The sequence below is a fragment of the Corvus moneduloides genome, chromosome 4, assembly GCF_009650955.1.
Source record: "Corvus moneduloides isolate bCorMon1 chromosome 4, bCorMon1.pri, whole genome shotgun sequence".
Lineage (NCBI taxonomy): Eukaryota > Metazoa > Chordata > Aves > Passeriformes > Corvidae > Corvus > Corvus moneduloides.
Window position 1 is genome coordinate 34060051 of NC_045479.1, and position 22495 is coordinate 34082545.

The 22495-nt window shown below is 36.4% G+C and overlaps 1 protein-coding gene across 1 annotated transcript in view; it reads right to left on the bottom strand.

Annotated features, from left to right (window-relative positions):
• TMTC2 (transmembrane O-mannosyltransferase targeting cadherins 2) overlaps nt 1–22495 on the bottom strand; it is a 235982-nt gene that overhangs the window by 20326 nt on the left and 193161 nt on the right. The window contains exons 10-11 of the mRNA XM_032106615.1: nt 10316–10430; nt 3320–3383 (exon numbers count right to left, since the gene is read on the bottom strand). Coding sequence (XP_031962506.1) covers nt 3320–3383; nt 10316–10430 — 179 coding nt within the window. The remainder of the gene's footprint in view (nt 1–3319; nt 3384–10315; nt 10431–22495) is intronic.

The window sequence follows — 22495 nt, forward strand, 5'->3', positions numbered from 1 at the left end:
AAATAAAATCTTTTAATGTTTGCTTTCTTAAAAAAAATAGGCTGCAAGTTTCAGAGAAGTTACATTTTCTGTAACCAAGTACTGTGTTTCTGGCAATGTTTTTAGCTGTCTTAGTCACAACCTTTGTAAAAATGGATTAGTTGAATGAGAATGTGACTCAGACATGCAGGCGTATTGGTTGCTCTCTCTTGTTCTCCCATTCTGAGACACTGAAATAAAAGGGCTTGTCTAGGAGACAAATGCAAGAGTGGAGACTGTTGTCTGGAAAAAAGCACTAAAATAGCCAATTAAGTATCTCTGAAAGTAGTAACTCAGATGGCCATTTAAACTGGACATGGATGTAGAAAAGCTCAGCAGAGCAGTTTCTGGATCCAAAGGGCTTATACATTAGGCAGCAGATGAGGAACCATGCATACAGTACTGCTTCAATACAAAAGCAACAGGAATGGTTGAGAAACCAAAGAAAGGGATGCAAAAGGAAAACAGAGAATGCTGAGAACAAAACTGTCATGATAGCTAAAGGAGCATAAAAAATTCACTAACAATCAGTAAAAGATTGAGTTTACAATATTACTAAAATATCTTATTGCTCTTAAGGACTGTATCTTATAGTAGCCATATTAGAGATACACAATATGTTGTATCAGTAAAGACATGGATGCAAGAGAGTGGAAACCCGAGTTTTGTTTCAGGCTGTGCTAGCTGAAAATCTTTCAGGAGCTAGGCATTGGTCTAATTCTAAAGAATAACTGATAATTTAATTGTCTTGGAACAGTGAAAGAAGGAACTTGATAACAATGAAATGGATCTTCAACTTGGGATCTGGCCAAGTGACTGGGGAACCAAAGGTAAAAAGTCATACTGAAAAAAAGCAGAGAGCCAGTTTACTTGGGATGCTGCTCCCTAATTCACTCATGTCGAACAGTACTGTTTAAAGCACCAGAAGAAGGAAGATTCTTGTTAAACAGAAACTTTCGGCACCCAATTATGCTAGTAACAAGGCTGATCCACTGCACAGAATGAGACTTCAATGCTGTCACAGTATTCTCACTGAGAGGCAATCTGGGGACAGACCTCTTAGCAGCTAAACAGGTGCACGCAAATATACATATAGATATGTGTATACATACATGGAATGGTAGGAATCTGTATATTACATCACATGAATACATCTAGTATTTTGAATTTTCTGTCAAGAAATGTTTCTAGACCATTAAAGATGGATACAAAAAATAAAACAAAAATCCTTCAAGCACTTATTCTGCCTAAGGATATCAGTTAGACTCACATAATTTTGCTGATCCTTCATACTCGTAAGACAGTGAGAGGATACATAGGGCATATAGAAAACAACAACATCAACTGTGGGCATTTTCAGGCTGTGAGGATGGTTCCTACACAACTCTGGACTGGATCACTGCAGTCTCTAGGACAATACCTGGACACACTCTAAGCAGCTGGTTCAGTCAGCACTAGAGAATAGTTCTGGGCACATTTAATTTATTGGTACAGATGGAGCCATGAAGTACACAGCTCTTCACTAATTCGCATTCCATGCCCCTTTGGAAAGATTGGGAGCTTCTGTCTTACCATGCATGCATTAAACTGCTTACTACCAAGTAAGCCACCCTCAAGTGAGTTCTTTTCCTCCCAATCTGAAACTATTACGGTAAATTTGAGAGTTAATAACAATAAGAAAGATATGTTTGACTACTTCTGGTTTTGTTTACGTTTTCGAGAAATACCCCTATAAAGTCATCAGACAGTTGATAATGGCTGTGAAAATGGATAGAAGTTTCCCACTCTTAACTAATAAAATAGTCTTAAAAACCATAGGCACACCATGCTGAGCTACAAAATTAAACTATCATCTTGAATATAAAAGTGAAATTATCTTTTGAAGAAAGCTGAACACCAGTACCTATTGGATTTTTACTTACAAAAATCAAAGTTAGAAGAAAATTTCTACAAGTTATTTTGATAATCTTATCCTTCAAAAAGGATACTTTGGTCATAATATGTAAAGCTTGTCATCAATAATGAGAATTATCCATTGCTATGAGCTTGCTGTCAGTCACTCCAAAGCTCTCTGAGAAATCTCACACATATAACGATATTTTTATAGGGTTATACACAATAAACTTATTTCTGAGTTTCTGAGAAGCATTTTGAGCATACAATGAACCACAGAAAAGAAGAATTGTACCAATTTGCAGACAGCTGAGAGAATCCTTTCAACACTAAGGCATCCTCTCAGAAAAAAAAATGAGGCAAAAAAGTCTTGCATCTAAAAGCATTGTGAATCACAAAGTCTTTATTGTTATTTCACAAACTATGAAGCAATGAAATAAGTAGTTTTTTGAGAGTTTTTAAGAGACAGTGTGAAAGTCTGTAATTTCATATGAATACGTCATTATGGGTTTTTTTGATTATATTTTGTTAGCTTGTTTTGAGTCTTAGCTGGTGCTGCTTTTGATTCTTAGCTCTGAAAACTCTTTTAAGCCTTTTTTTTTTTTAATTTGGATTTTTCCTTTTTGTTTACTGCATTTGCTGACTTGTATCCTCAAATTTGGCACTACAGAATTCTGTGACAGAAATTTTCCTAGATTTGATTTATTGCATAGACAAAATGTTATGTATTTAAAATAAATTCTGCCCCATTTATATTCATGATTTTTCCCCAAAATGTGACAGTAATTGAAAAGAAATATAATATTAAGGAAAAAATGGGAAGTAAAAAATATTTTATTTCTTTAATTCCTGATGCAATGAAAATTGAACATAAGCTTCCCTTTTTAAAAAGCATCTGTCACTTACTCCTACATATATCTGCTCAATGAATAAGTATTTCTTTGCCAATATACAACTACATCAGAGATAAGTATCTTTAAGTTTGCTGAACAACGTCTGCCAGAAGTTCATGACAGATGAAAATGCATAAATGTATTATTAAAAATGCCTTTAACAATAGCTCACAGGATAGCCTTTCATTCTCTTTTACTAGTGAAAAGAGATGGAATTGGAAAAGCTTTCCAAACTTAACACATTTAAACATAGATAAATAAATCTAAATCTGGAAGTCTTTTCCAAGTATGTTACCAAAGAAAGACTTATGGCTAGATCACTTCACTGAGGCAATTTGAAAGTGCAGTGGTTGGTTTGACAAAAGAACAGCTTCATCTGACTACCCAATAATTAACCATTAAAAGAACATATATAACACAGGCTGAGAGATCAAATGCTCCAGCAAGACACAAAGGGTTCAGTACATAGCACGTTCATCAACTTAAGTAACAGATATCATTAAGAAGGTACTTACATTAGGTCTTAATCCTGCTGCCATTTCATAGTACTTCTCAGCCTCTTCATTAAGACTGGCTTGTCTATCAGGATGGAAAAGAACACCACGTTACACCTCATTTTCCTCAGGTTAAAATGAAACCATACCTACAGAAGCATAGCTAAAAACTAAACACTGCAACTACTCCCTGCTGTTTAAAGATATTACCCTAACAAATGCACAAAATATGTAAACCTAGAAGTTTTCTTATAGTTCAGAATGTCCATTAATACAACTCCATTTTCTTTTTAGTTCTGAAATGATATTAGTACATAATGGAAAGAAACACCGAAGGCTGAACACAGAAGAAAACATGGCTCATTTTTTGTAATCAGACATACTTTAAATTCTGAAACTGTACAATATGTACAATACAATAATGTAGTTTCTCACTCTGTGCCTTCCTAAAACCACTATAATTCCAGTAAAAAAAAAAGGAAAAAAAGTAGGGAACATAAAGATTTCTGAAAACTAGGTTTCTGTGATTGAGGGAATTCATTCAGAAAGGAGTTCTGATTTCAACATTCACTCACATTATTCCGAGAAGGGATTTAAACATAGATCTCATATCCCAAGAGAGTAAGATGAGTTTCTGGGTACCTGAAGCAACATCATCTTAACACTTTTTCTTCTCCTTACTACTATTGTCAGCATCTACATGGTCCTAGTAGTTGAGTTTTTATTTCTTCTCCTGAGTTTCTAGTTTAATGTCTTCAAACAAAAATACAGTATGTTGCCAAAGAAATCAAAACATGTTTTTGTCTCAACAGGCCCTTTTTATCTCTTCTCTCAAATTCCTCTCTTCTCCTTTTGTGTCCACCTTCTTAATTTCCCCTAACTGTTCATTTTGGCTACTGGTCCAGTGAATATCAGTTGATCACATACATGCCAAGAGAAAGGTGGTAAATCTGTAAGAATAGCCAAGTAGGACTCTCAGGTGGGCTACCTATCTTCTGCTAAAGTTACTTGCTATTTTCCTATGAAGAGTTAAATCCTTTCATAGGACAGTTAGGACAAGAGATCTTCAGCATATTTGTGTTTGTTATGTGATTACAGATGCATTCCTGTGACACAAAATTGAAACATTAGAAAACAAGGATAAGACTGCGTAGGGTTGGCTGTTTGATTTCTTTTTTCCTTTTTTTCCTGCTTTTGTGAACAGTTACTAGTTCAAAAAGTATCAATCAACTGAGCCCTTGTATCTGGAGATTTTACCTTGTTCATTACATGAGCCTTTACATGCTCTGTTATCAAATTGTGTTCTAATTTTGTTTCTATCCACCCAGATTTTAAACATTAGCCACATAATACACGATAGGCAATTAATCCCAATCACCACATTTTGACAGCTATTGGTCTTGGGGGGAGAAAGGGAGAAAAGATAATCCCTTTGAAGTTTCTCACATAATTCCTGTGCAAGCTGAAACCACTTCATGACTAACAATTTGCTAAATAGAACCTGGTTTATACCTGTTAACTGTTTTAAATTACTTTGCACATGTATCATTGACTCAGTGGTTGCAGTGGTTAGAAATGATTGAATGTCTAAAAATATTCATTCAACCTGCTTCTGAATCACTCCTGCTGGGCATCAGCAGCACTTGAAATGATTGCAAAAAAAAGTAATCTCATACTTAGGAATTTCAGTATTTACAGCAAGGTACTACAAAATGAAACATGTTACAGAGTTGGTTTTTTTTTCCTGTTTGCACAAAACTGTCAGGACACAACTCACTTCTGAAAGTGGTGAAATAGCATACAATAAACAAGGTGTCTCACCCAGGAGGCAAATACAAATGGTACACTTCACCTCCAAGAAGAGTTGCTGGCATGTGGGTGTGGAACACATTAAAATCCTGTCCTCCTTTTAGGCCAGTGGAAATACATGAATCTCTTTCCTGCCACGTGTACATCTTGAAACATGGATCATTTATTGCTAAGTTGAAATCAGTTTGAATATATAGTTCTCCATTAAAAACAGTTTATAGAAATGAATGCACAACACAGTAACCTGATCAGGAAAATGCCACTTCAATTTTTGAGGCATTCACCAACAGTTCCTTTAGTTAAGATGCTGCAGAATTCTGGTTCCCATTTTCACTGCAAATCTAAGCTAGAAATTAATTATGTTAAGCCCTGAAACAGCTTTCCCTTGAGAAAAATTAAAGGCACAGAGGTAGGAAATTGCAGTAACCCTATGCCACTGAGCAGTAAAGAGCTCTGGATCAACGTCAAATAATGGAATGACACTATTAAAAGTAACATAAATCACATTAGAGTAAAATATTAGAAAAAATGTTGATAATAAAACAGAGAGGAAGGAAAGGGAGCAAAGAGAGGTTCAGAAGAGAGTCTTTTTCATAGTTATGAGCTATATTTTAACCTCTATCCTAAATCTTTTCGTGAGGACTGACCTTGAAAACACATCTGATTTTCCCCACTAAAAACTAGCACCCAATCTCATTTTAAGGGAAAAAATGTTTCCACTTTTTATTCTCTCATATCTCTTAACCTGAGCTTCCAGACCAACCAATTCCCCATATTTAGTTCCAGCTGACTGTGACACCTAATAAATGTGCTTGACAACACATCACTCTTAGATTCTCCTGACACCCAGCTATAATCAGTTTACATTCATTTTGAATTTTTACATTGCTACTGGAAAAAATACTGTTTTAAGAGAAAAACATCACCAATGCTGACTGGTTTAGATACATGTGAGTGGGAAAGGGTTAGTTTTAATCTGCCTGCTGCTTGGTACAAGGCTTCAGACTGTTGATTTTTACAGTAAAATCATGGATGTCAGCACACCTACAAAAAAGTTTTCTTCAGTGATTCCTGTGTTAAAATGCTGAATGTTGATACTTGGCATTATTAATGGACCTTTTTGTGTAACAACAGAATTATAATCAGGTTTTATAATTAGCTGCTCTGTTGCAATGAACCCTTCATCTACATTTTTCTGTTTTAAAAAATTATATAGACTATATGCTTTGCCATACATACATATATATTTAAGCACATAGATAATAATTAAAGAATGAATATAATCTGTTCAGACAATAACACAGGGTTAAGTGGTGCCTATGATACTGTATCAGCAATTACACTCCATGTTTGGTCAGTGTATTCTGGAAAGCCAAAATACTCTTACAGAAAATCACTGAAAAATGAAGACCATGTCATGTAGTACTGCTCTAATTTAGACTTCCGTTTTCAAACAGCCAATAAATATGCTGTAATTTCATGTCATATGAGATTTTCCCAGAACAACCCTCTTACAAAAGCAAGGAAAAATTAATTATTCCTACAAAATGTGCTTTCAAGCAAATAAATCTTTTTCCCAAATTTATTTTCATGTGGAGACAAGGTGAAGTTCTTTTCCTGTTTCAAATTATTATGGCGATGCCACCACAGTGCCATCCCTCATTCTAAAAATAATCATTCCCTAGCCCATGGGAAACCTTGCTCATGGCAGCTCACCTGGTCTACAAGGGCAAAGTGAACCTTAGCCCTTGTTAACACATGGTTCAGTCACTACAGCCACCGTGCCACATTGCACACACGCATCACTGCTTTGCTGAGAGACTTCAAACTCCTATAAGCAAGAGCACTGCAAATACTACAAATGTAAAACACATGACCAGATACCATTTTAAGAACCACCCAAACAGCTGCATGACCCTTGAAGAAAGCTGTCTGGAAAACAAATTTGTTGAGAAAATGAATTTTACAGGCAAGTACTATGCAAGTTAAAAGTTACCAGACTGGTGCAAATAAATTAATTGCATTCATCCCACATCCCACCCCTCTTACAGATGACTTGAATCATCTTGCATTGCACTAACAGGATGCTACAGAAGTCATTTAGGAAAAAAAATTAATAACTGTAATGTAATTAGGAAAGGGGAGGTCTCTCAATAATGCAAACAGAACTAAGTCATTAATTTTTTGACTTTAGATTCAGTCAGAGAGAGGAAATAAGCAATGTGGGAATATCTGAATGGAGGAGCAGAAGTTCTTGTGACTGCCAAACTGAGAACAGGCTATCTACAAATACAGCTACTGCATTTGGACCCAGTTGACAATTCTGTTTCAAGTTTAAGAAAAAGAAAATTAACTTGCAGCACTCCAGTTCAAAATTTTCAGAAGTTGTTAATTTTTATTTAGGTTGCATTTTAATTTTTTTCTCAGCAAGTAAGGGGATTAAAAAAAAAAGGAAATATTTTAGCACTAGGCTAGAAAAATAAATTGCATTTCAAGAGAATGGTGTGTTTATTTTCTATCTAAAACAGCTGTAAACCAAGAAATGTCTTCATATTTCTGAGTCTTGTGACACTCCTTACGCTAATGGTGGAAACAGTAGTAAGAGAGGAGAGAAAGATGAATTTTTCCTAATTCAAAAACACATCACTGTGTAAAATACTTAGTCTGAAAAAGAAAACATCAGAATCTATACAAAAATCTAAGCTGCTGTTATTATCTTGCAGCCATTTTGGAAATCTTGCATCATCCACATTAATATCAATTTCTGTCTCTTATTCCACAACACATCTTTAAAATTTATCCTGTGTCCCTCACAAGAGCAATTTCATTTTCATGCTCTGTGAACTTCTATAATGCATTTTCTATCTCACAGCTGTGCAGTTCATTCAAAATTCTTACTCACTTACCAGTCAGTTTTTACAGCTCTCTAGGGTACCTAAAGAGCAGTTGGTCACCTACTTGAAACTATGTCAGCCTTTCATTTATGACTGCCTTTAGCATTCAGTTTCTAGCTGTGTCACTCTGTGCCAGTTGGAGTACTCCCTTCTTTCCATCCTCCTTTGTGTCTTGGTAACTGTTTTCCTCTTGGAATCACCTCAGCTCTCCATTGTTCTAAAGATCCTAAAAATCATCTGCTTCTGAAGAGCCAGACTCATGCTGGATTTGTAGCTGCTCTGTTACAATGAATGAATATGCATTGCCCTTGTCCAACAAGTATTATGGAAGCAATATATTTGAATCAATTGCTAAGTAAAGAAATGAACAAGGACAGACAACAAAATCATAACCTTTTAGCAAAAATCATTCAGATGCTAACACATGGGGTTTTAAGCAAATACTTGTCAGCACTGAATTCAGCTTTGCCACCCTGACTCTTGCTAAATCCTTCAGATCATTTTAGACCCTCAGAAAATATTAGGAAGACATTATGATCTTCCACAAAGAGAGACAAGTATTAGGTAAAAAAATTAGATCAACTGGGTATCCCAAAAGAGCACAAGGGATTCTAGCTAAACTAAAGCAGGCCCCTATTTTTTTTTTTTAAGTGTTTCAGTTTGGTGCATTTTCTTTGTTTTTGAAGGTTTTGGCTTTTCACTTACAGTAGAAATCGAGAATGCAGCTTAGAATCACTGAGCTCATTGCTTGTCAAGGCCTCCCAAAAACAGTACACTCCCAACCAGATCAAGTAGGGTAACCAAGGCTGATGTAGAGCACAGCAGCATAGCTGTTACTTTAAAAGTGAAAAAATACTCATATCCAGATATAAATACATGTGCCTCAAAGACCTAGAATGCTACACTCAGTGCTCACAGAGAAAGCAGGAGATTTATTAAACCTATTTTCAAAATACTGTTGATCTACACCACCACATTTTAAAATACACACAATCCTACCACCAAACTACCTTCTACAACACATTCACTAAAATCAGGAATCTGACCCCTCTATACCTTTCTAAATTCAGCTGTCATGCCTAACTTGCTATGCTTGTCTGTGAATTTGTAACATTAATCTAAATGTTTCAAATTACTGAATTCTATCTTGAGAGATATCATTCACAAAATAATCATGAGGAAGGGAAGGATCTTTAAAATAGCCTATATGCCTCTGTCAAGTTGAACTATTGCTTACCAATGAGCCATTTGTCTTGGTTTCCTTTCTAATCTACAATCAGTAAGCGTTATTTTTAAAAAAGTGTTTTGGGGCTTATTTCAAAATCATGGCACAGAAACGATAATTCTGAAACACAGGTCACTTGCCTGAAGCTCATTCTACCTTCTCTTTTATACTATTTTCTTTTTCTTTCATTTCTTATTTAATATGCTAGAAGTATAAAGCAGCCTAGTAAGATATCTTCATCAGAGAAATTATCTCAAGAACTGTTTTGTGCTAATGAAGTTTATTTTTTTTTATTTCCTTTTTCATGCCTTTTCTATTCTTAGATACCATCTAAATGAAATCAAGTATCCTTAGAGCTGTTAAGCAGACAATAGACAATGATTAGATAGTTATCCTAGAAATAAGCATGGAGGATACCTATTACAGTAACGTGAGTTTAATGATAATGCTAAACTCACAGACAGAAGCTTAATGTTACTGAATAACCAGGTCTGACAGCTTTAAAAGCTAAAATGGAAGTTGAAAGTTTTATTGTATTCAGATAGAAAGAATTAAATGTAAGACTACATTTTAGATCAGATTCTGAGAATATCACTAATTGGTCCTATGAGTCTCAAAGTCATTATCAGCCTGGGAATATTTAGATTTCTAATTATCACAGTGTTCCCTACTGATACTACCAGAAATCTTCAATATTCTATATTTACATCCAGATGAGAAATATGGTCTCCTCTTTTCAGTTGCTATGCACACTAAAATTTTAAAAATCAGGTGAAAGGAAATCCTGCAGAAGGTTCTTCCCAAAAGAAAGACTTGTTCTCATGTGCAAGCAAAATAATTACCTGCTTGTGAACAATAGAAGTTTTGAAGGTAGGAAATTATGATATAATAAATAGAATTTAAGAAATGCAAAGTGCTAAATGCTGCAGCAATTTCATTCCACTTCTTTGTATCTTATTAGCAAAAATATTGAATTATTCAAAAGAGGTGCTGGGCTTTAAAAAGAATCCTGCATAAGCAAAGGCTATAAAGACTTTTTTCCTCCAAAAAAAGAGGAAAACCAAGTGAGGCATATGTAAAAGCACTAACCTGAGCATATGGGCTGCATTGAAAACAACATCGAATTCCGTATTATCAAGTTCAGCTGCTTTCTTTGCCATTTCAGCTGCTTCTATCAGGCGGGATTCTTCTAGGAGGAACTGACCTGCAACAGAGTGCATGAACATGAGCCCACAGAAAATACTGATGCAATGTATTTCGGACAGTGTAGTCAGGAAAAGGAATTACCCAAAAAAAAAAAAAAAAAAGCAACAAACCAACATCTCAGGTTCAATGTTTAGTTATTTGTTGATCTGCTCTGTATTTCAATATCTTTAAAACATAGTCAATGCAGAAAAACTGCAATAAATATGACAAGTAATAACAATATTTGTGGAATATATTTCAGAAAAATGAGAAAAACTCAGCCATCAAGAAACAATACTCCCAAACCCCAAGAAGCCTGCCATTTGAGAATTTGCCTTTCTGCCTATACAATGATATTTACCTCCTCAAAACAAATTGAAATAAAATAGTATCTACAAATTAAACACATTCCCGTTTTAAAAGTGTATCCCAAAATAATGTAAAATGATAAGTTTTTGTATACATACATGATAACATATTTTTTCAGCCTCAGAATTCTAAGCTGTATTTGCTTTAAAACCATTATACATATATGTATACATTAGTGGGCTGGTATTTTATCATGTATTTCAGTAACACTAAAAGAATCACAACAGGTAGCTTTTTACAAGTTCCCTATATGATACTTACCTCTCACGTTAAACAAAAATATAAGATGGCTAAAATCAAGTGACTCAGTTTTCACAAATGAAATTATAATAACCATTAAACCAAATATAAACTGAAAACAATCAATAATTTAGCATTAACCAAGCTTTAACTGAAGTACAGTAGTTCCAAAACAGAAGATGTAACATACAGTACAACTCCATCAAAATGAGTTTTCCTTTGAAGAAGGTGAAAAAAAGAATTTGGAAGATACTCAAACAAGCTTATTTTTGCTTCTTTCAATGCTTTTCACACCTAATTTGTAAAATGTGTCATTTTTTGCAACGACTTTTTAAAGGAATTCATCTTTTATGAACTACATCATAGTCTCTTTGCCTACATAACTTTACATTTGGAAAAGCTATCCTAAAGCATAGTGATTATACATTCCAGAATCCCATCCCTCCCTTTTTATCTTACCTTGCAAAATAGGATCTCTGAACCAAAACTCCGCCATGCCGCCCCTAACCACAAGCCTCATGAGGAACAATATACCATGAGCAAATGACTTCCTCTCATGGTGAGGGATTTTCTCTTTTTTCTTTCCTCCTTTCCTCATGCATTCCCATTGCTCACATACTTGCTATGTGCTTATGCAAAAAATCCCCTTAACGAGAGCTAGCAAGGTCTGTACAAGCATTGTGAACCCAGTGATGCTTTGGTACAACAAAGACATTTGCAGAAGGAATAATTTCAGTACAAAAAGTGATGAAAGGCAGCTTTCTTAGCTTTTTGTTTTCTCTGTAGATACATTTCGGCTTGGGAGAGTTGGCAGATTACTTACTCAGTCTCCAATATCTTAATTATTGAGATCTGCAAAACTTGTAAAAACATTCTGGTGCCTTCCTGCATTCACAGCATAAGGTTTGCTTGCTTTAGTTACATCCACACTCTAATATGAGCCACACTTTGACGCAGTACAATGCTTTGTGCTTATTGCACCCAGAAGTAGATGATTTATAAAAAAAACCTTCCCACACAGGAAAATAAGTAAAGAAATAAATAAAAAGAGAGAAAAAACATAGGAAGAGAATATGGTTTGAGAAAAGTTTGGACCACAAGAAATTAATTTGTCTTCAGAATTATAAATCAGTGGTTGAGCTGTTAATGCAAGTCTCTTAATGGAAGTTTCTTCTAAAGGGAAAAAAATCTGACAAAACCTAAAAGTTTACCTTTATTTTTTTTTTAAATCTCTTTTTTTTTCTTTTGGATACAATATCAGGGTATGCCTTATATGCAGCAGGACAAACTCAGATTTAAATCTGAAAATTCTCCAAGGAAATCCAAATAAAATAGTTCATATCTGTTGATTTGGGCTGAATTCCTATTTTCTTTAAAGAGCAATCTTTGAAATAAGCTTGACCAACTAGTATTCCAATTCTCTTCCAATGAATGAAGCGAAACAGTATCCCTAATCTTTAGGTTCATGTTAAAACAAACCAGCCATAAATTGTTAACATTAAGGTACTTTTGCTAATGAAAGTCCTGGATTAGCAGAGTGAAACACTAGTAAGTAGATGTGCTATTAACACATTCAGCCAGGGGGAAGAAGGAACACATAAGTAAAAGTTTCAGTTCTTCAGAAAAGCAAATTCTAGGACTGTGCATTACCATACACAAGTCTCTCCCCTACTGGAGGTGGTATTAACAGTCGCAATAACTCATGCTGAGTGGGTAAGTAGCAGATGATATATATATGAAACCAACTGTATTATCCTCTATATACCTCTATACAGCCCTTATAGAGCTCCATTTCAGGGCCAGTTCTCTTCATAAATGACTTGGATGCAGGACTTAAAGGCATACTAAGTAAGTTTGCAGTGATACTAAACTGGGAGAAGTTGTGGACTCCCCTGAGGGCAAGTGCTGGATTATGCACCTGCGATGGGGCAAGCCTGGATGTATGGAGAGACTGGGGAATGAGATGCTGGTAAACAGCACCATGGAAAGGGACCTGGGGGTCCTGGTAGATGGCAAGTTGAACATGAGCCAGCAGTGCCCTGGCACTGAGAGCCAGTTGAGGGAGGTGATTTTCCCACTCTGCAGTGGTTTGGTCTTGCCTTGACTATTGTGTGCAGTTCTGGGCACCACAACATAAGAAATTTATAAAGCTATTAGAGAGCATCCAGAGGAGGGCTGCTGATCAAAGATTTCCTTAATTGCTTGGGCTACAAATAAAATTCACTGCAACTTTCTCAATCTAGTGAAAAAGTCAATATCGGAGTGTACAGGTGTGTGGTGGGTATCCAAGTCATGTGCCAGTATCCAAGCACTCACAGAGGGTGAGGGGAGAAAACAGAAGAGCAAAACCAAGAAAATCTCTGCATCAAGATAAAGACAGTTTAATATGGGGAAGAAGCCCTCCCCCCCCCCGCTAAAAGAGCAAACAGCAAAGTGAAGGAAATTTCTCATCACTTCTCACAGGTAGACGGATGCCCAGCCAGTCTCCAAACAAAGAGCCACCTCAGAAGCCAAAAACCTTTGTCTTTCTCTGCCCCAGATTTTATTGCTGAACATGATGTTATATGGACTGTTATATCTATCCCTTTGGCCAGCTCAGGTCAGCTGTCCAAGCTGTGTCCCCTCTCAAAAAGACAAAGCCGTGACACTGCTCAAACACTATTCAGCAACAGCCAAAACATTGCTGTGTTATCAAGGCTGGTTTAGTCACAAATTCAAAACAAGGCATCATCCAGGCTGCTATAAAGTTAACACTATCCCAGCCAGACCCAGTACAAGGTGGAAACTTTCAGTTGAAAATTGATTTGCCAAGTTCTCCTGAAAGGCAGACTAGTTTTATTCACACATCTCTATTTAATTTAAAGCACCTAAGTAGAAAAATACCATTTTGAAAAACATTAGCTGCCATTCCTTTTAATCTGATATACCAAATTCATACAAGAATGAACTAGATTAGCAGTTTACTGCTGCACTTTCTTCATTAAAAAACAGACTTCTGAACCTTTCCTGTCAAAGCCATAAAGAGGTTTTCCCAAGAGAAGAGCACAAGCAGGGTGTAATATTGGCAAGGTGTTGAAGGTGGACCAGAAGGTATGATCCACAAGCCCCTGGATCCAGGAACCACTTGTGTGGGTCTAAATTTATATGTAGGATTTTCTTCTCTGACAAGCAGCTGGCAAACCTCATGATTTATGAGATACTGCCCAACATCACAGAGAGCTTACTTATTGCAGGTGTCACGATTCCAACTCTTGCCAACAATATAAATTATGGTAGCCTGACTGTTTTTTGGAATCACAATAGCTTTTGAGAAAGCAGCCTTCCTGAAGCTCCAAATTCCACATTTTCCTACCTAAAGGAAAGCATATTTTTCATTACTCTTCTTCTGAACTGGAAGTGGGAAATCCATAGTCCAGGTTCAGATGTGACTTTCAAAAATACTGTTCTTTGCCTGGAATGTACTTTTTTTAATATAATTTTCCAGCTTTCTTGATAGACAGCACAGGGGTGAGTGTAAATGTGTAGTAAAGAGTTTTTAAAGGCCTTTGATAGCAGAAAACTGATTCAATACTTCACAGTCCTCTTAGCCACTTTTCCCTAAACGATCTAAGAATCATAAATAGAATTAAAGCTGCTGAATTCTGTACCTGCAGCCTTGTTCAAACTTATTTTCATATCAAACCATCAACAGTGGTTCTGAGTCTATATTCGACCAAAAAGTTTTGGGGCAATATATGCAATCTACTGAAAAATAAGATATAAGCATGTATGTAATTTAAGCAAGAACAAAAAAATTCCAGTTCCTAGCAATTGAAAAGAACAGTTTATTTTAATCTTTTTTCAAATTAAAAAAAATATTTATCCACAGAAATGAAAGCATACAGCCCTCTATCCTGTATAATTGTCTCTCTAAAATGATCATGAACATTTGCAAAGCATTTGTTAAGACATGCACCACCAGCAATTTAAAAGCTATACATCTGAACTGGTAGTTCTGCTGCTTTCTTGTAACAAGAAAGGTATTAATTGGTTGGGATATGTCTGTGTGTAAAAATCTTTTATGTTCAGAGCACAAAGGCATTAGTGTGTTCCTCTAGAATGGGCTTAACTATTCCTTGCAGGCACTGTGAGCTTTTATTTTACTAGATAAAACTGCAATTTGCTTAATTTACTAGATAAAAGTGCAATTTGCACCAATCTTTCAGTTGAAATGTTCCCTCTTTTGCTCACTGGCAACCATACAAAGGTACTTTGTCCCAGAACAGAGTAGATTTCTGAAATAGCTCATCTTGCTGGTGTTGCTTTTGAAAAGAACCATCTTAAATGTTCTCAGAATACTGCTGGTTCTGCATTTACTCAGGTTGCAATGACAGACTTGTGTGGTGATATCTTTAGAAATCCAAGCAAAACTGAGTAAACTACCTTCTGAATAATAATGAAAAAAACTTCCAGTGCCATCCTAGTAGGAATTTGATTCGTTTAATATACATTTCTCACCAAGTCTTCTGCTTCTTATCTTCTTCAAAAGAGTTTTTTACTTCCACAACACCAAAAGTGGCTCTATCAAGACTCAACTGTAAAGTCTGTTTTTAATAAACTTCACTAGAAGTTCTTTCAGCTCATTCAACATTGAGGATTTGAAGCTGAATACATGCTGGTGCTTTCAAAGCATTTCAAGCTTCAACAGAAATCAGAAGAGGGAGCAGATTCTGGCTGACTCAATGCATTGTATCTTGTCTTTGATGCAGATGATGTCTTGAGAGCAAAATTACATTGTCAGTGGCATGAGCAGAGCCATCACTGAAGTTACTATCACCTTCAGCTCTGCTGTGGCAATGCAGAGCTCAAGAGCTGATGCAACCAGAGATTGCTAAATGGAAAATTTAAACTGCATTTGGTGGAAGAAATGAGGAGAGACCTTGTCTGCAAGTTGATTTCCAAAGTATTTCAGGTGATGAATCAATGTTCCAAGACGCAAAGTCAACATACATGACCTAATGTAACTGTTTCCTTTAGGAGTTTCAAAACAGATTCCCTGGCTGTGAAGGAGCAGTTCCCAGAGCAAGGGAATGTTTGCTTAAATATCCTGCTTTTCCAGGCCTGTGTAGACAATTTTTTGCTGAATGTGGAGGATTTGATAGGAGAAACAAAGGCAATTATTCCATGCAAATGACATACACAGAAATACTAAGTAAGCCAGTGGGTGCTGAATGGTCAATATATGGGCTGGCTTGAAAAAGACTTTTTTTTTATTAGCCTTTTTCTTTGTCTGAAACACTTACCTGTTGCAGTTGTGCTAAATATACCACTGGATGTCATCCAGAGCATGATCACAGATAAGAGAGAAAAAATTAACTAGCAAACCTTTGGGACTTGATGACTAAACTTGTGACTACATCTGGATCACTGAAAGCTCTCACCAAACCAAAAGATTAATGATGAAAATATATACTACAGAGGACCTCATGATTTACAAATATTGAGGAAGATTCTGGACTCTATATCATCTCCTAGACACCTGGTGATGTATAAGGTTTGGAAACGTGAAATTTGGATGAAAAAGAACTATCCAGTTGCACTTTTGTAGCAGCTCCATGCTATCTCTACAAAAATCCTCATGAGATAGTACTCATAGGTCAAAACATATGACCATTAGCAAAGAAGCCTCCAGCATTGTTCGTGCCACAAAGCCTCCAGCATTGTTCATGTACATTTTTCAGTCCCTAGAAACACTACATTTTGACAATATGGAAGAAGCACAAAGGCACATTTCTAACCCTGTCTCTGATCAGCAATATGTATATCACATCTCTTGAGCAGTCCAGTATATTGTGCTGAGGAAGCAGAGTCCACTACATATTTGAGATGTCAGAATGATTAGATTTAAGGCTAAACCCAAGGGAAGAGCCAGAAGCATGGAAACTCCACAGCATTTCAGGTCAGTGACCTAGCTTGTTTGGAAATACTCCACTGCATTCCACTTTAGTGATTGGTTCTAAAGGGAGTTTGGAAAAAATAGTTATTATAGTGGTCTGTAATAATCTTCTTTTAATGTTGTGTGATAAAAGTAACCTAGAGAGTCACAAAAAGGACTTAAAATTGGTAGATTGTTCTGAATAGCTCAGCATCTGGTACAGTTTTTGTCTTCAGTTTGGAAGTAAGATATACTGTTGGTTAGTAGTAGCTGAAGATTTTCTTAAAGTTATTAGAGAGAGTTTGGGGAGCAGAAAGGTCAGAAGCTTAATGAAGTCTTTCTGCAAGGCAGTTACATCTTCCTGTTTCAAGTCTAGAAATCCTGGCTTCTTGGAATTATGTTCATTGATATTGTAGGAGCAGGTATAAGCCATAGACCAAAGTCAGGACCCTGATTTAATGGCACTGTATGTTCAAGACAGAACCTTTCTTCAAAGAGCACATATGTTCTGTGAACATGTATTATTTGAGTATCATAAACTTGTTTCATTGGCAGAAAGGTTCATGAGTACATACTGGACTTAGTGATGGACATGCTATATCTGGTTCACTTTGACCTCACCTCATCAAGGGATTTAATTTCTCAATGTAAAATCACCATGGAGTATCTGGGCTTCCCAATGTAGCAGATCCATGCACTTTTATTTATCATTTGGTATATACTGCATTTAGCTAGCCTATCAGCCAGAAATGGGATAATTCATTCACTGGAATTATGGCTTGTGAAGTTTTATTCATTTCATTGACAAAAGTGAACACTGACCTACCTATGAACTAGGGTGACTTTTCTACCATCAACATAAAACTCTGCTACAGAAATTAATAAGATTTCATGAGCAAGTCATGGTTGATGTTTCTCTTATAAATACAACATCGATACTCTGTTTTTCATTAGTGCACTGTTTTCTTCATAGGAGCTTTTCCTTAAATATGTGGGGAAAAAACTACATCTTTCCTAGGCTGTTCTTCAGTCAATGAAGAGAAAAACCACAAAGCTCTAGCACTGAGAACAATGAGACTACATGAAAGTATTATAAATATAGCACACAGAATAATTTAGATTGGAAAAGACCTTCATGATCATTAAGTCCAATCTTTGACTGACCACCACCATACTCATTAAACCATAGTACTGAGTGCCATGATTAGTCTGTTCTTGAACATCTCCAGGGATGGTGACTCCACAGCCTCTCTGAGCAGCCTGTTCCAATGCTTAACCACCCCTTTCAGTGAGGAAATTCTTCCTGATGTCCAACCTGAACCTCCCAGGCTCAGCTTGAGGCCACTTCCTTTTGTCCTGTCGCTGGTTGCCTGGGAGAAGAGGCTGACCCCCAGCTGGCTACAGCCTCTTTTCAGGTAGTTGGAGAGAGGTCTCTCCCGAGCCTCCTTTTCTCCAGGCTGAACAGCCCCAGCTCCCTCAGCCACTCCTCGTAGGACTTGTGTTCCAGACCCTTCCCCAGCTCCACTGCCTTTCTCTGGGCATTCTCCAGCACCTCAGCATCTTTCTTGTAGTGAAGGGCCCAGAACCAGACACAGGATTTGAGGTGCAGCTTCACCAGTGCCCAGCATAGGGGAAAAGCCACTGCCCTGGTCCTGCTGGCCACACTATTGCTGATACTGGCCAGGATGCCACTGGCCTTCTTGGTCACCCGGGCACACGCTGGCTCATGTTCAGCTGCTGACAACCAGCACCCCCAGGTGCTTTTCCTCTGCGCAGCTTTCCAGCCACTCTGCCCCCAGCCTGTAGCATTTCATGAGGTTGTTGTGACTGAAGTTCAGGATGTGGCACTTCACCATACTGAACCTCAGTCTAAGCAGAAACATCTAAGAAAAAAATGAATTCACACCTGTAAATAGATAAAAATTCTCACACTCACTAACACATGTAAGCCTAAGACTTGAAGACCAAAAAAAATGGTGCTAGAAAATTCACTGCTATCATATTTCAATGAAATATACTTTGATCCTTAAACCGTAGCAATTCCAACCGATTTTCAGGCTGTGACATATGAGTCATCTTTGGAAGTAAGACACAAAAAAAGTGCTCATAAACTTAGGTAAAAATTTAGGCATCGAAAAGGGCTAAGAGCCATTTGCAGAAACAGTGATTAGATAGACTAGGATGAAATTGAAAAACAATAAAAACAGCAGTAAAGAAATTAAATTTGCTTAAAAAGAAACAGATAATGTAAGAAAATCTGTAAAAATAACTCCTAAATTACCACAAATTCAAAAGTGAAAGACAATGTAAAAACAAAAGTATGTTTGGGAACATGTTAATCTGTTCTTTGTTCAATGAAGATATAGCTAATACATTTCAGTTTTATGTAATCTGAAAGTTTCTTTTTGTTTTACATCTCTAACTGGGAATGCACTTAAAAAGGCAGATGATCAATGTGAACTGCCAAATTAAGTGAATGCATAATTAATATAATGAGAATAATCCATTTTTATAATGAAAAAGGAATCTTTAAACAATTTAGAGTTATTAGAAAATATACATTATTCAAAGGAAACTATTTTAAAAGGAGGTCTCAACACCTATTAATAAAACAGAGTTAATTTGAACATCCTGTTGTATTCTAGACTTTTATATTCCAATTAAGCCATTACAAATATAAGGGAGAAGGGACCTCTACACTGGAAACCTCACTCCTTTTTCCCCTCTCTTTTATTCCCCACTCCATTTTCATCATGTTGGAGAGAGGCCACTGCATGCACTTTAAGAGGCATAGTGGCAAAACCTATTTTTAGCAAACAAGTAAAATGAAGTCTGCTTTAGTGGTTTTTTGGAGGTTTGTTTGGGTTTTTTTGTGTGTGGTTTTTACAGTTTTTGTTGTGTTGGGGTTTTTTTTGTTGTTGCTGTTTGCTTGGTTGGTTTTTATTATTTTTTTTTTTTAAACAGCAAATTATAAATAAAATAAGACATTTCTGGAGGTAAAATCTTTACACAACAAATATCACTATAGATTTATGGTGGGGTTTTTTTTAAGGAAAGCTAGTACAGAAAGCTTTCAACAATTTCTAACTCCTCAATTACACTGCATGCTACTTACAGAATAATTTTTTTTCCCAAAAAGATGAGTACACGAGTATGCCACTGTTTGAAATTCACCTCATCTCTGTGCACTGACAAATTTTATTCATAATCTTTCTTCAACTTCTCCTGAGACAGGCTCAGTGCAGACAGAAATAGAGAGCTTTACATCTTTTGTGAATGGTCAATAGTATATCCAAACCTACATAGCTCCTGAGCCATAAGGGCACTTGTCTGACCTGACTGAATGTTCCTATGTTGGGCACGTTTGGTAACAAATTTGATGTACTGACTCTTTAGATGTCACTACATTCTTAAAATATTTAGAAGACAGTTCCTTTTAACTTGTTTAGTTCATAGATACCTCTTTGTGGTTTCTAAGACTGACACTTAGATTCATCCCATTCATTTCATTGAGGCAAGCAGCTCAGAAAGAATCAATGGTCAACGGAGACCACTTCAATTATGTAATTATGTCATCAATCTGTTGATGACAGACATTACCAAGATCTTGCAGGATTCAAAATGGCCTACTTGAGTTAAATGATCTAACTAGAGTGGGATGCATTGACTGCCAATATCTTGAGTAGATATATTGAGTAGTGGGAAAGTCAGTTTGAAGAAAACTTTCCCAGAGAAACAAAATGGAAATTCAAAAATAAATAAATGTTAAGTTTGACCTCTTTTAGTCAAAAGTGTTCATTTTAGGCAGTCTTTAAAAAATGTGTATTAAAAATATCCAGTTAAAAGCATCAAACTTTGCAGAAGCATTCAAACTCAGTATCCAAAATAATTTCCTCCAGTGTTTTAGTTCAAAAACATATATATAGTGCAAAAAAAAAAAAAAAAAGGTGCTTCTGCCCTCTTTCCTCTCTTGCTTTCTCTTCTTCCTGATTCACCAGAATTTTCTTTCATCTGTGAGGTGTTTTTGGTAGTGTACTGCATACTTGAGCAGTTTGCACCAGATCACTCATCAACACTCATGTATTTGTAAGACAATGGTTTTGCACCAAGTTCAGATGTTCAGAAAACTGGCATGTGAGAGGTAGAAAGGAAAGAAGGGCAAAAGAAACATGGTCAGGTGAGCAGCTGCCAGAATTTCCCTCTGAGAGGGAACTGCCATCCTCTTTGGTCACTAGAGTAAAAGCCACTTCCCCTTATGTCCAATGAAGTGGCATCATGTCAGCAGTCTACAGGGATTTGTATCTCTTCAGCTTTTCCACTATTTCTCCCTTCAGACATCTTCAGGCATAATGAGTCTGGGAAACACTGCTTCAAACTTAAATCCCCTTAAATCCAAAGGCAGCCAAGTACCTATAGAAAACTAATTATAATGCCAGCTTGAGCAGAGAAACATGTTGTGGTGGTACTTTTCAAGGAGCAACTGTGAAACTGTTCCCCTTCCTCCAAATTTTCATGTGATTAAATAAGCTGCCCCCTGCACTAAGTTATACCTAAAAACATCTTTGGCTTATGGCTTGAATTAAAGCACATTATAATACAAACATAAGCCTCTTAAAAGATACAGTATATTGACAGTTTTTCTCATAGCTTCAAAAAAAGTCCAGAAGGTTAGAAGTCAAAAAGAACATCTGCACAACCTGGAAACAAAATTTTAAGTGTATGCAATCCATGTGCACTTGGAAGAAAATCTTCAGTCCATTTATTCCTGCTACTCCATCAACACCCTGTCATGTCCCAACTGACCACTCTTTTCATTTGGCTGTTTTGTGAGGTATTTTTTTTAGGACTGATGCCAACTACTTTATTCTCTCTTCCAACATCTTCATGCTGAGAAAAAAAAAGTAATCTCTAAGATTTACATGAAAAATACGGATGTAGCTCCCTATAATTAAACTCTTGGCATATAGGATGTAGAATGTACCTGTGACAAGGTGCTGGAACAAATTAATGAGATGGAGAGGCAAAGCTTAAAGTGTTCACTAGAGATTCCAATGGATTATTTGTAATGCCCCTGGTAACACACAGTACACAGTCCTCATTAATTCAAGAAATAGGTGGAAAGGAGAAGAGAAATAAAGATAGGAAGAAAATAAAGGAAAAAGAGAAATAAAGAAAAAGCAAGGGTAATTTATTTCAAATTTTATAAAGTCCTGTGCCCAAAGCAACAAGGATTTGAGATCAGCTGTACTACACAGACACAAGAGCCAAGCAGAAGTAGACCATATCTTTCTCATAGCTACTTTGATATAAACATAGAATAACATCACTGAATCGGTGAGATGATCAGAGTTAAACAAATAAAAGGTTTCACATACATTCAGAAGAGCTCTCTGGGTATAATGCTCCAAGAAAGAGACCGAGTGACTGTTAAAGAGAACCTTCTTGTGTCTATTGCCCTTCAGTATGCCTTCTTTCTATGCTGTTATTCCAAACACTGACTAAATTTTGCCCTTCACTCCTAACCTGCTGAGTAGAACCTCACTTATGTTGCAATTATGACC